The sequence below is a fragment of the Larus michahellis genome, chromosome 4, assembly GCF_964199755.1.
Source record: "Larus michahellis chromosome 4, bLarMic1.1, whole genome shotgun sequence".
Classification (NCBI taxonomy): domain Eukaryota; kingdom Metazoa; phylum Chordata; class Aves; order Charadriiformes; family Laridae; genus Larus; species Larus michahellis.
Window position 1 is genome coordinate 89,830,792 of NC_133899.1, and position 15,234 is coordinate 89,846,025.

The window sequence follows — 15,234 nt, forward strand, 5'->3', positions numbered from 1 at the left end:
CAGTTGGAAAAAGGGACTTGCAGGCTAAAATTCTACAAATTAAACAGAGATTTAAATCTAGTGGTGAGATAATCTGGAAACTGAAATTACAGAGTAGACAACGTTTCTCAAAGGACTCTTCAAAGGAAATAAAAAATAGCCAAAACCAGCCCTGAATTTCCAAAACCAAGAACTGAATCCACCCTTCCTATCTCAATAAAATAAAGGCTTTCTTTTCCGATACCCTCTGGATAGAAAAAAAGAGCACAGGTGGTGTCTTATAATTTTCTTTCTTTTGTCATACTTCTCAGGTACTTGAAACTTGGGAAAGGTTCAGGTTTTGTTTACCAGACCCTTCTTTGTAATTTGATATTTTTTTTTCTTCTTCTTTTTTTTTTTTTTCCTTTTTGAGAAGTAAAGCTCAGATTTACTGCCAGGAATTTTTAAAAGTAGTATCTGTTGTTCTCCTCTGCTAATATACTCGTCCCTCTCTGCATCTCCAGGAGCTTCCTTCAGGATAGGTTTCATATTTCGTACAGCGTGATTTTTGATGTGCCTGTTTTGCAGAAGACCAGAGAATGTTACTTTATGATGAGCTCCATCAAGCATGCCAGCGTGGTTTTCAGCCACCAAGAACACTTGGACAGCTGAAGCGGTGCCTGTGCTAGGTCTACGCTACACACAGATGCTTTCAGCTTTCCGTTTCCTCACATTACACTTGCTTTTCAGATTAAAATTATTTTATCCATACTTGAACATTGTAAAAATAGATATATCAGCTAGCAGTTGGATAGGTAGGAAGACGTAATGTTTCTCTGCTGAAGCCAATTTCAGTTCAAACAAGCCTCTAGCGGAGAATGAGCTGAAATACAACACATACATATATCAAGAAAGAGAAGTTCAGCAGAACACAGGATGGACAAACAACCTAGGAAAAGTAAGAAGCAAAACTCTAAAAGCTGTCAAGGACATTCAGCAGTGCAGCCAGGGAGGCAAAGGGAGGCAGGGAGAAAGACAGCAAGAAAAACAATATAATAATTAACCCGTTTCTGGTTCAAGGACAGCTGGACCAAAGTGTCCCGCTTGGGCGCTGCCCTACATCAAGTGTCAGAGCAGAAGGTGATAAAAATGACTTGCTAAAACAGGGACAAAGAAAGTGAGAGTGTTCAGTGAAGAAATGTCATTTTCTGGAGCGAGCTAACCATTTCAAGGACAGAGGGAGAACACATGGACACCATATGCATAAGCATTTTGAACTGATTAACAAGTAGCAGCAAAGGAGAAAGATAATCTAATAGTCAGGGGACTAGCGAGTAATTTTCTGTAGCACTGAAGACTTTATGACCTTGGCTGGGTTTCTTTGTGCCTTAGCCGTTCGTTTATAAAATGAGAACAATATCACTACCCCTAAGAAGTGCTCTTAGGTTAAGTATATTAAAATTTGGAAGCCCCTTAGATATTGCCTATTAGCAGGGATCGGAGAAATAGCATTAAAAAAAAAATCGGAAGGAGGAAAAAAGGTCATTTTAAATGAGTGTTTCAAAAAACTAGCCACGGACTGTACAAACTTGAGTGGATTCAACGGCAGCATTATTAGCTCAACAATAAATATCTTTGGAAATTCCATCTCGGGCAATTCGACAGTGAAGGTACTGAACTTGGGAAAGAACGTCACGCGATAACCAAATGCTCTTTTACCCAAGAACTGTCACAATTACACTGAAATCAGAGCAAAAAAACCCCCCACATTTTCACTCATTGTGTATTACAATTAAAAACTGAATGGAAGTTTCAACCCAAGTGACCCTCCGCATACTCTAAATGAAAACCCAGCGCTGAAAGAACCGCCTTAGTTGATAGTGCAACTTCACGTCTTTTGTTCGAATGCAGGGCATTAAAAAAGGTTAGCTCTTTATGTTAGACAGACCACTGAAAACTCCATGTTAATAATCACAGTAAAACAACTTCCTAATTGTTTTCTTGTGTTCTATCTGGTAACATTTCCTTTGGAATAGCTCCCTGACAGTTTAATATTTACTGGTACGTATCTATAAGCATACTATCAAAACCACTGTAAACATAAATAGGAGAAGAATTTGGCTACTTAATAGCCTCAGATTGCTTACGGTGTGTCAAAAACCCCCAATCCATCAGAAGGCAAGATACAGCGAGGTTTTTCTAATAGGAATGTACTTAAGCACATAAATATAATTATACAAGCAAGTTCATTAATACTCATTTAAAATTATTTTTGTGGTTATATATTTTGATAGCCTGAATCTACAGTTTTTTTCTTCAGATTTTCCCAACTCTTCAGTAGAATTTCTCACTCGTACACATCCTAAAGGTGACCTCATTTGGTTTCTTCCAACGTTGCAAAAAGCTATCTTTTATGGTTAAGTTACCAGTATTACTGACCACATTTCTCATAATTTCTTATATAATTAGCTCAGCAGTGGTAGCAAGACCAAATTTTAAATTTTACACCACTGAAGCAGCTGACATGATGGCACTGAAACCAGTCGATGTACATCTGACTTCAAACTGGGTCCAGATAAAGATTGCTGCAGGATGGTTCCGTAGTAAAACTGTGAAGCCCAGTGTCACGCATAAGAATAGCTAAGGCATGTGAGGAAGGAAGGCGTAATTTCTCTGCAATAGGCTTTATTACACTTTCTCCCTATGAAGTTTCACATTAGCAAGACAGTGATATAAATGGCTTCTGATAAAGTTAATTAAAATATAGGAAAGTAATTACTAATATTTGAACTATATGGATTCATTTGGATTGCTAATGGCATGAGAACGGGGATGGCGAGGCAGAGGAGGCTAACCAATAGCCAACAGATTCCAAGCCACACATGGCTCATCAAACAGTTGATGCGAGCCTAAATTTGAAGCGTGGAAAAATAATGGAGCAACCTATTAAGTAATCAATTTGTGAGCAGCCAGAGTACTCCAAAGCAGTGCACAACTGACTGAAAAACTCCCTGACATTTGTCAGTAGCGTGCCATCATCCTGGGAATGGCTATCCAATAGATTTTTCGCAGGGATCTCTAGTGGAGATTCTCTACCAATTCCATCCCATACCATTGTCATTGACTTGGGCTACAGAATGGCTAATGAGAAAAATCCATGTCGGTGGGTATTGGAAATGTTTTTGGAGCACACCCCAGATCTAGAACACCCCAGACGTAGATGATCTTCACAAACTGGGAAAGAAGAACTAAATCACTAGAAGAAACATTTAGTGTAAGACTGAAAATGGGGAGATCAAGAATGCCCCAGTTCTAGAACACCCAACTCAACACAGTCTTCACAAACTGGGAAAGCAACATGAGGGAAAATCTAGCTGAGCAAGGTAGTTTTATTGCAGACATTTATATCTATCCAGACTTGAACTGAATTCTTAATAAAAGGTCTAGGCAAACTGAAAAGAGTTCAGTAGATAGCACAAAGAGTTGTAAGAGTTCTAGAAATCCTGAGAGAAAAGGTTAAAAGAATTAAAGAGAAAAGAAAGAGAGGACATGATAACACCTATTGAGCATCTACCTTCCACGTCCACCATCCAGCAAATGAATATTGCGAAGACTTTTGCAAAGAAACAACAAATCCCACCCTTACCCCTCCCTGCCCAGCATTAAGGACGGTTATAGGCAATTGCTGAATACGCATATTTTAATACCAGGTTAAACAGATGCCTGACAACCTGAAGTGTTTTAAGTGTTCTAGCGGAAGGGTGGCACCCATGACTTACTAATGTCCAGGTGCTTTTAGGACTGCTACAGTTACTTAAGATACAAACGGGAAATATTTTTTAGGTTCTCCAGAGAATGAAAATCAAGACGCTAGAGAATACAACATAGCAGCAATAAATACAGTAATTAAAGCCATGATCTCCTTCGGTGCCTTTCACAATAACATGGCAACAGACTGTATTCCTGGACCAGTTTCTTTCTTCTTTGCATCCTGCACAAACCAGGCCCATGGGCTTCTAAATGGCAATGACTTCTGTCTTAAATAACTAATGCAAATTTAGTAGCCAAATACATACGACTTTTCAGAATAACCAATAAATACCATTTTGTATATGAGAGATCACTATCTTGCTATCTACTTGACGGAAGTTTCTCTGGTAACAAAGTTAAATATTTCCAAAACAATGCTCTCTAAATATGGGTACAATTTATTGGCGGTGTTTTCAAATTAGATAAAATAAGCAGCAGTGCAACAGTAGGATACTGTTGTGCACAACACAGGGAATTTAATATGGAAAAATGAATGGAGTGTGTGTATCAGCAACAATGAAACAGGAATGATACTGCTGTGATTCATCCACCTAAGATTTCCGACCAGCATTTACAATGGGCTTGATGCTAAAACCCTCAGACCTTTCTTTGGAAAGAGCCTCTGAAATACTCTGAAGAATGCTTTTTATAAATTGCACAGCATTTTAAATAACACATTGCCCTTATACGGCCTAAAGGCACAAAACTTCCAGTTGCTATAAAATCCAGCTTACACATGTAAAACCATATCAAGAAGAACAAAAAAAATAATCAAAACATTGAGCAGGTTTTACTGATACCACATTTCTCAAGTGGGACACCTTGATTTTCAGTAGTTTAAAAAAAAATTAGTAGTTTAATGAATACCACCTGCAGTGCCCGTGGTCTCGAAGAATCAGGCTCAAGATAAGCACCACCCGGCACCAAAAAAAAGCTCATGAACCTAGGACTGGTGTGCAAGTGGCTTGAAAAATGCTCAAACAGCATTAGCACTTGGGCTGCTCATTGTGACTTCTGGTCTACGCACTAGACACAGCCTCTTCTCCCGAAAAAGCAGTAAACTAAGTGCAGGGGAAAAGGCATATAGAAATTCAAAGTGGAAGTATATGTACACCATGATAAGAGAGAAGAATTAAAGGTATCCCATTTATTTGTTTCATCCCTCCCATAATTTCTTTCCCTGTTAGCAGATGTCCTAAACATAAGGTCAAGTTGCTCTCTGTCCTTATTCCGTACATGCAACTGAATTTTGTATTGTGTAGTGCAAAGAGGACCAACTTCAACAGGATTAAGAGCAACTCCCTAAAATACTCCCAGAACATCCTGTGGCTTGTTGATTATGAAACCCTCCGGAGATATGATAGGAGTTTGAATTCCCTCGTGTTGAAATAGAAACTGAACTCTGATATCCCACCCTCTGAGCGAATGCTCTACCAGCTAAGCAGTTTTACAAAAGCAATGCTTCTCTGCCACTTGTGTTGAAAGTGGCCTGATATCACCTCGGGTTTTGATAGAAATAGCTTATGCCTCGAACTCCGAGAGAGAGTCTGGGGCTGCAAATTCCAAGTTCAGCCTCAGCAAGGAATACAGCACAAGTTAAACAGACTTCAGTCATTTTTATTTCTTCTCTTTGGCTTTTGATCCAAGTGTCACAATCTCTCTTTAATTCTCCCTCCACCCACACAGGAGGATATTATGTCCTTCCCCGTGGGCTGCAAACTCCATGCAGGGACCAAGATCTACAAAAGATCTTGGCACCAAGAAGGTGCCAAAACATTTGGTATCGGTCCAATTTGTGGATGTAAACTCTAAATGCCATGACAAGAATATACCTTCCTTCCCTCACAGGAGATGCCGAGTGCCTGGACAGCAAAATGGTGAGGGCCACATTGGTACTTCAGATAAAACGTCCAGAGAAGCAAGTGATCACCCTCATAGGACGTGTCTATGATTCTTGAGATGTTTAGTCCTAGTGCAGTGTTTAAGACTAAGGTTTTATTATCAGAAAGCACTTCTATACCTGAATGTAGTTGAAGGTGTTCCAAGATGAAAATGCTTCAGCTGCTGACATGCCATCTGGCAACCGTCCATCCATCCTGGTCCTCCTCCCTCGGGAGGCAGGGACAGTAGAAAAAGAAAAGAACAGTACCCTTGATACAACCGATCGGGCAAAATCTCCCTTTAGAAATAGACCAATGTTCCAAGTGACTACCTTGAATGGCAAAAACCTGCATGCTTGCGTGGGCAGAGGGATCAAAGCTGGATCAATAAGAATAACAAAAAAGGACTGTGTTTATTCAAGATAATGGATAGTAAACCAAACCTCACTGGTTCACACCTTAAAAGGTGCTGGTCATCTGCTAAGACTGCTCCCCAAATGAGGTTACTGAGAATGACAAAGCTTAGGATTTCTCACAGTGCTTGAAGTTATTCAAGACTCAAAATTTATCTGGAATTCCTTTGGCCAAAAGCCCTCCCTGTCGAAATATAACAAGTTAGCATGAAGACCCTTTCATCACCAGGATATAAAAAAACGGAGCTTGTTCCACATCTGTGTAAGGGTTAAAACCACCATAGTATTCCCCTTCCTGCTGCAAACGGCTACCACTGGCAAGAGCTCTGATTATAATCTGTTATAAGAGGAGAAAGTATTTATGAATAACAATTACTTTTGCAGGAATGTAAATTTCTATGCAGAAACCAAGGTGTGTCTGAGAGAAAAAGCAGCCTATAATGAGATTTTGCTGACATTTCACAATCACAAGGACCGACTCTAGCACAAGGGAAAAAGAAAATAATAAGAGTACTTGTTTCTCTCTTCAGAACAAGATGAGATGCACAGGGTGGTCTGTCTGCTGCCACCACCCTGCCACCGATACTCGTCTGTCTCCTTTTCCTGCTCCCAGTCCCTCAGGAACTGCTACAGTCATATTCGTCTGGCTTGAGCAGCCCCATACGTCACCCTGTCTACCAGCAACCAAAGTGCAGCATATCCTAAAATTCAGGGCATGGGGCCAAACACGCCCAGACAGTAGTCGCACTTGTCTTAAGAGAACAGGGTGACGAGGCCATAGATTTCAAAAGCTAGATGGTAGGGATGACCTGTTATTCATTAAAGAAGGACAAGGAGAAAAAAAGGTAAGTATCTATCATCATTTCCCTATCCCGGTATAACGGTATCACCTTCTACCGGGCTCAGAAATTGGTAGAAGCAGCTTGTAATGTATACGGCTTTTGCCAAAATACATCAGGCTGCTCTACGGCAATCTCGATGTAACGTTAATCAATTCTGCGTGCTGCAGCAGCCCATCTGCTTTGCTCGCCCCGTAGTACGGTAACGCGTACTATCTGCTTACGCTGCCGCTGAGCACACCGGGGCATCAGCAGCACAGGCAGCCCCAGCCACGCTGGGAACGTTACTACGCTGACAAAAATCAAACGAGCTGAAGAACGTACGTTCCTCCTCCCTGTGCAGGAAGCAGCGTGCATAAAAACATGTTAGAAAACCGATACACATTAAAGAGGATGCATAGTGATAATGTGCTGCACCTATGATGTCATGCATATATAGCATTAGAACAGACAATTCCGCTTGAGTATTCATTTCCTATATCATCTATTTAATTTAGCTGTACTGAGAATGAAATGCATATTGTAATTGAACATCAAGCACTGCCTCCCATTCACTCCCCACACAACTACAAATAAAGAACGTTCACACGACTAACGCTCCAGTACAGTACCTGACCGAACACAAAACACATCCCTGACAACCAGCAATCCTTCCCCATCCCAGGCACACAACCCAGCCATTGCAATTAGCACCTACAAAAAAGAGCACAGAGAACACACCCCATACACAACATCTCCACCATCTCCCTTCCATAAATCCCCCAAGTTCAAGCAAAGGCAGCAGAGAAGGCACCACAGGCAACCAGCACACGCAGCTCCATCCCTCACCACCCCACCATCGGCTCCACCATGCTGACCAAATTACAAAGCCACCCCTCGGTAACACATGCCGCTATGCGGAATAGAAAACATCCCACCACTGTGGACAGATGTTATTACACACACACACACACATCCCTTCTCTCGCTGCCGTTCACACCACTGCTCTCCCCCTCAGAAAACCTGCTGCACACATTCAATACAGAAATAAATCCTGGCATACACCTCCCCAACCTCCCCAACATTCGCTGCCTTCTAACCTGAGTGTCAAATCCATTTTCTACCGAGCCACTCTTCCTTGGTGCGAGTCCATCTCCTGCGTTTTCTTGCCCATTAGGAGATTTGAGAGGAATCTGGCTGGAATAGAATGGCTTCGTCACCTCCACCTTGCTCCCAAACTTCAGGTAACAGGGCTGTGGGATGGTCCTGGCCGTCGGGACATGCAGGATTGGAGCAGCGCTGTGGACGGGTTTAGGTAGTCCCGATTTCATTTTGGAGGCTACCAGGATGGCTGGCATTTTCTCTTTCTGCTTTCCTAACACGTTTCTGTCAGCAGCAGCAACAGCAGAGACAGCAGGCAGGGAGAGAGAAAAGGACACGTTGGGGAAGCTGCTCTCCACTAAAGCTGTCTGCTTTACTGCAGGGATCTCCAAAACCAGCTTAGAATTTAAAACCAACAAAAAAAAAAAAAAAAAAAACAAACAAAACCAAAAAACACTTTCAGCCTAAAATATCTCCCTGCTTTATGCCAGCCTTCCACCTGTTTCCTCTAATTTTATTTTCAGTTCTTCACCACCGTCCTCCTTCCTATTTCTGCTGTTATTTAACTTGCTCCTTTCCTTTCTCTGGCTGACTCCTGTAATTTTCTTCCCCGGAAACGTGGGAGACTTTCACTCCATTATCTTGTCACCGCATCTCCAAAGTGAGACACAGCCTTTTAGAATTTAAAAAAAAAAAAAAAAAAAAGGAACCTGCTGCTGCATATGCTTCCCCTTCCGTATGCACTAGAGAGCGGGCGAGTGAGCGAGCAAGCAGGATTTCCAGCTTAAGATGTCTTTCTTCAGTCTTAGCCAAGAAGCAGATGTAGCTCAGTGTGTTAATGACTGATGCCCTTGGATACGAGCCTCAGAGAATCAAGCTTCTTAAGTCTTAATAGCTGTGAACAGGACAACGATGCTGGAGCAGAAGGAGACGCGTCCGCTGACAGCAACGTTAAATAAAAACACGCCGGCGGCCGCAAAATTTCCCGGCTCCCCCAGTGCTGATCATGAAAACCCGGAGGAAAAAAAATAATAAAATAAAATACAATAAAATAAAAAGCATTCAGCTGTCAGAGGGAAGGGGAAAGCAGCCGCCACCTCATTTTCCCCTCCGGCAGTGGAGCGGGAGCATCCTGCGCCTCTCCCGGGTGGGGGGCGGCTGCTGCACAACCCCCCCTCGGCACGGTGCAGGCAGGGCGGCCCGCGGATTGGCCCTGCCTGCTGGAAGCAGGCACAAAAAAAAAAAAAAAAAAAAAAATTAAAAAAAAATTAAAAAAATAAATAATTCTGCCTCTCTCTCTCCGCAGGGGGAGGAGTGGCTTCAAGTCCTGCGGCGGGCAGGGAACTCCGCGGCAAAGCGGGAGACGCCGTAAGGGCTGCACGGAGGGAGTTATGTAGCGGTTTCTTTTTGAAATTAAAAAAAAACAAAACAACAGCAAAAAAAAAAAACAACCCAACACGCTTTCAAATAAAAACACCTGGTGATGACTCATTGTTCGTTGCTATTCGGGAAAACTCCCCGCTGCCAGCATCAACAGGAATTTGAATAAGCGCCGTGAGTAATGCAGCCCCATAATAGCAACACTTGGCACTTTGCTTTTAGGAGTCTTTCTTTTGGTGTCACAGGTTCCTCCCCATGTTACTCTGCAGATACTGAGATCCGTTACAGCCCCCACATCCCTCATTCCTGCGAAGCGTTACACATTTCCTGCACATATCCCTCTTTCTGCCCCCGTGCTGGACCGCGGAGGATTATGGAAACTCACGGCACGGAGAGATGCCTTTGGACTCCTAAGGGGGTCTCAGCACCGGGATTTACAGTGCCACAACACCGACAGCCAAAGGCTTTGAGCTACCACGCAGGCTTCTTACGTTACATACAGGGAGGGGAGGGTGCCTCAGAATAACATTCACACAGCTAACAGGAGACATGGAAGAAAAAGGTGCATTTTAAATCCCATTTTAAATCACAGTCCCAGATATTGGATGATTTCCCAAGTAGGGGCACTTCCTTCAGCTCCTGATTCCCACCTCACCCATTGCCTCAAGACGAAATTCCTACACCACCACCCGGGTGGCAGGGACAAGAGTGATCCCAGCAAGCAGAGAGAAGAAGGGACGAACCCACCCTTGAAATATTTGAAATACAGGCTGGGTGAGCGTCTGAGCCACCCAGCTACTTGGCAGGACAGAGGTGGCACAGCCCCACCGCCCTGCCCCATCCAGCCTGCCGGGAGCACCCAGAGGAGGAAGGCTGAAGCACGCTCCGCGACCCATTTCAAGGGGAGCTGGGTCCTGCCTATTTGACACCCCGGCTTTTGGGAAAGTTTTAAATGCACAAACCCCAGGTTTTTACATCTGAGACTCTTCCAGATGGAAAAATGAGGCATTTCTGGATTGTGGGTGTCTCCAGGATTAGGCAGCAGGATTAGGATAGCATTTTAGGAAATGGAAATCAGATGCGACCTGTGTGCTGGATCCTTCTGTGGATGTCACCTTAAATTACTTCTCCAGGGTTACATAGGGAGTAAGTGGCAGAACTGGAAATTAAAGTCAGAACGTGTGCTCTCCTCATTATAAAGTACTATTCTTCATCAACATCGTGATGTAAAAAGGTCTGTCTCCATTAACAGAACACATTTCAGAAGACCTTAGCTGTACTAGGTGGGGTTTTCTGTTGTTACTGGTTCGGGGTTTTTCGTTTGCTTTTTTTTGGATAGATCTCATGTTAACAAGATTATTTAAAACCAAAAGCAAAGCCTGGCCACGCTGTCACTGCAGCCTGCCATCTCTCACTGAGCGCTGCCCCCCACTTGAGTAATTCAAGTTCCCACAGCACACATGAAGCTCACGTGTTAACCGGAGTTTTGGTTGTTGCTGGGATTTTTCAGCACGTCTGCTTCCACATATCCCAACTCTGCAGGGTGCTTTCTATTAACTCAAAGATGATCATTTTTGTTGTTGTTGTTTTTATGAGTAACTGCTTTCACCCTAGGCTCTTTATTCATTAACCTCAGACTGGAAACTGCCCATCTCTCTTCATAGAATCACAGAATGGTTTGGGTTGGAAGGGACCTTAAAGACCATCTCGTTCCAGCCCCCTGCCCTGGGCAGGGACACCTCCCACCAGACCAGGCTGCTCCAAGCCCCATCCAGCCTGGCCTTGAACACCTCCAGGGATGGGGCAGCCACAGCTTCTCTGGGCAACCTGGGCCAGGGGCTCACCACCCTCACAGTCACGAATTTCTTCCTGATACCTAATCTAAATCTCCCCTCTCCCCTGTTCTAACGCCACGCACAGTCTCTGCTTAGACAGAGCTCCACAGAAAATTTCAAATCCCAACAACTCGACGCAGAAAGTCAGATGTACCATACGAAAGGACTGGTAGTTATGGGAGCAGAAATATCTAAAATGCCCCGATACCATTTCCATTGTTCAATGCTGACGACTCTGCCTTGCCAGCTAAAAAGGAGGTTGGACCAAAGTATGAAAAACTTGAAAAAAATCCAAGTCTGAAAACAAGGCTAATTTTAGGTCTGTAATAAAATATAGTAATGTTTAAAAGCTATTAGAAGATCTAATTGACAGCTTTATGATCTGTTCTTCACTTACACGTTTTATGAGGTTCAGGCCACCAATCCCAGATGCACAGAACTTGCCAGTTTTTGTTGTTCTGTTTTCATCTTGGAAAACTGGCTAGGATACAGGATACCAAAACAGACACAAAAGTTAATTTGAGCAAAAGAAAAGGATTCCTTTCATTGCTCCTTTAACAATTAATGAATCTGATCCTTTGGCGATGGTGAATTGAATATTCCACAGCCAGAGGAAACTACTTTATGTCTTGGTGTGCAGTCCTGTCTCCTGACATGAAGATGATGTCTGCTGAATTCTCGCAATCTATGCTCCTGCCAGTTATTTTGCCGAATCAATAACACGGACCTTTTCTTTACCGAAGCTTAATGTGAATTCCTGATAACACATTTGAAGAGTGGCCTAGAACTACTGCTTCTCTTATGGGTTCAGTGAAAAACAGCTATTTAAAATTTGCATTAACGATCCGTTGTTATCTAACAACTATTTTTTTTAAAGCTATGCATGTTTTGCTTTATATATCCAAACACTATAGCATAATGCCGCTGAAATGCAACATAGCATATCCAGTGGCAGTACAGCCATACCATGAGGTTATAAATTGTTAACGTCACATTACGGGCTATATCTGCAAAAATGGGCAACATGAATTTTGGTCTATCCTTGGAAGTGACTAGGTTTTGTTTTGTTTTTTAAATAGTTGATTTTACCTGTTTTTTAAGGCTAGGATTTTTAAAAGAAACTACTTCTCTTGGACAGCCGATGGGATCTGGGAACCTGTCTTCGTTATCTTCTTTGAAAAGCCCAACCAGTTTTCCCTTCCCCGGTTTTGAAGCAACCAAATTCTGCATCTAAGCTGTAAGATGGGTAAGCAATATTGAAAAGCAGGCAAATTATCTAAACAAAATGCGAGAGCTTCATTCCTTCCTGCCACAGGATGAGCCTGTTGGATGAGCCACTAACAAGGGGAACTTTCCCTTGCAGCTTCAAGCTTGACGAGCGTCTTTGCCTGAATAAACACAACGTCCCCCCTTTTCTGCCTGCAGGCCAGTATACATCCACCCACTCCCCAACTGGGGGAATATGGAGGGAAAAATGCTATAACCAAGCAGTTCACTTCCCCGTTACAAAAAAAATACACCCAAAAAACCTACTGATGTGGCTTGCAGGACTGATTTTTAAGCTCAAGAGATGCCATTGCTCAGGATACACGCTGTGGCTCCTTAGCACCGTGTAGTGTCATCTCGAGTGCCAAGTCTCTGGTGTCGAGAACTGGCTTAATATTCTCAAAATTTTAGTGAGCAGACTCATGTGACCCGGAGACCTCGACGCATCAGTGGAAACTATTTGAATAGTTGAAGAGCTTGTAGGCAACTCAGCACATTGCCCAAAACAAAGGCAGTAAAAGAGAACAAAACCCAGGGTCGACTGCTCTTGAACAGATGATCTTTATGAATGAGATGAATGTTTCTGGAACAGTAAAACTATTGAAGCTGCCTCCATCGCTCATACGCCATCAATTAACAACAGGACAGGGTCTCTAGACCCAAGTGGAAAGAAAATGCCTACATGGATTGCATGCGGATATTGCAAGTAAAATTAAAAGCTTTACGAAACGTAGCAAAGGATCGGAGAATCAGACCTTCCTTTCAACTTGTGGTTAATACCCATCCTCAAGGAAGCCAAGTGTTACATTAGCGTAAGTGGAAAAACTATGTAGAATTATTGTATCAATTAGAACACCTCATTAACTGGTCCGGTGATTCAAAACTGCTGATGGCACCAAACCCAAGGCTTGAAAATACCTTGATCAATGCTATCCTTGTCTTTTAGGCATTACAAATGTACCTGAAATCTCCCAGAAAATCGTTTTAAGCCGAGGTGAATATTCCTAAAATGTCACCATGTACTGTCAATATCAGAAGGCTTAATCGTTCTTACACAACCATTCTCGTCAAACTTGACTGCTGCCAGGCGGCCAGCTGTCCTATAGACTGTGGGCATATTCAGCCTTGGCACAGCTCCATCAACTTAAGGGAAGTTATGACAGGAATAAATATGGACCTATTTTTGGTACTGCAGGCATTGCGCACATTCACATCCATCTTTTGTCCCCGATTGGAGCATCGAACATGTAAAAGCCTGATCCCGTCTACAGATGTACGTTACCATTTCATGAAAGAACCCATAAAGGTGTAAATGGGATCAAGCTCCTAATTTTTTTGTTGTGTGCCCACCAGAGGAACAGTAGAGGTTAGAAAAGAGGAATGTGGGTAGAAGCATTATCTAATTTGGCATCCTCTCACCACGGCAATTATAATCTGTACATGTGAGTTCTTTATATGGAGCAGAGAGAAAAGGAGGAAACCTTGGTTCTGTTCCCAGTTCTTTTCACAGAAATCTTGTCTGCATTACACTAATTCTGATCTCAAATCCCTTTTGTAATCCCCTGACACGTCTCTAATTCACACTGGGTTTAAATCCACCTCATTTTATAACAGCGGCATGTTTTAACAAATACATAAGCTAAGTTCCACCTGGACAAGAGCAGTCGGTACGCTCGCTTTCAGAAGACACACAGACAGCCTCACTAGCCACACTAGTCATACAGGCAGACGCTTTTGCACAGTGACGCAAAACGGCACCATTTTAAATGAGCATCTTCTGAACAATGCTCTTATTTAATCCTGTTTCTGTACCAGAACACTTCATGGGTTCGCAATGTAAGCATGAACAGTAGGAGCTGGCATCACAATGGCACTGAAATACTTTTCCCACCTCATTCCAGACTGGTATTTTTTTTATTTCCTGATGCATTTATCACTGGACTACATCGCCATTTTATATTAATCTAACTCTGGTGGTGCTTCACTCAAAAACTACATAAATTTCTATTGTCACGGCAAATGCATTTTGATCAACGTGCACGTCTTTGATTTCATTATGCTTCCATCGCTTTTGGATCTGTAGCCATATCGGTTTCTCAGAATCTAATAAAAATTTGGCTCAGCTGGCTGGAGACAGACATCCTGAGAGGGGTTCTGTGATTGGCTTTGAAAAGGTCCATCTCCCTGCCTTTGCATGCAAACTTCATTCCTCGGCCTTAAACTCGTCAGGAATGGAAGTGGAAGGCATGAAGACCGCAAGAGCTTATTTCAATTAATGCTTCCTGCAGTGTTGTAACAATTAGATGCACGTTGTATGTCTGTACTGTAGTCGCAGCAGTGACCACCATGTAAAACAGAAATGCATGAATAATCTTTATGACGCTAACAGAGTAGCTTTGTCATGCCAACCTATAGCTCACCTCGACTTGCGTATCTCCTAACATCTGCGACCATAAGACGAGACATCATCTTTCCATGCCACTAACGGCACCTGGAATAAATATTTCAATACCACTTCAGAAAGATCCTTGCGAGTCACGTCTTCCCAACAGAGATGTGCATCTGGGTATTCTTAATCTAGTCGTGCGTCCTTTGTTTCCACAAGGTTAATAGTACTAGCTCCTATATTATTTTATGCCTGATTTCACATTGCCTATGGCGTTGTGTATCTGGAAAAGCAAGGAAAACATCTGTGACTAATGAGAATATCACAGAAGGCAGATGATGATGATCCAAACACCACAACTACTCTTGACTTAAAGAACCATCACGT

General features: G+C 42.7%; 1 protein-coding gene across 2 annotated transcripts in view; it reads right to left on the reverse strand.

The window, feature by feature from the left end:
• NAV2 (neuron navigator 2) overlaps positions 1-9,163 on the reverse strand; it is a 233,295-nt gene extending 224,132 nt beyond the window's left edge. For both annotated transcript variants that reach the window (XM_074586322.1, XM_074586321.1), the window contains exon 1: positions 7,980-9,163. In XM_074586322.1, coding sequence (XP_074442423.1) covers positions 7,980-8,237 — 258 coding nt within the window. In that variant the 5' untranslated portion in view covers positions 8,238-9,163. The remainder of the gene's footprint in view (positions 1-7,979) is intronic.
• Positions 9,164-15,234: the final 6,071 nt, after the last annotated feature.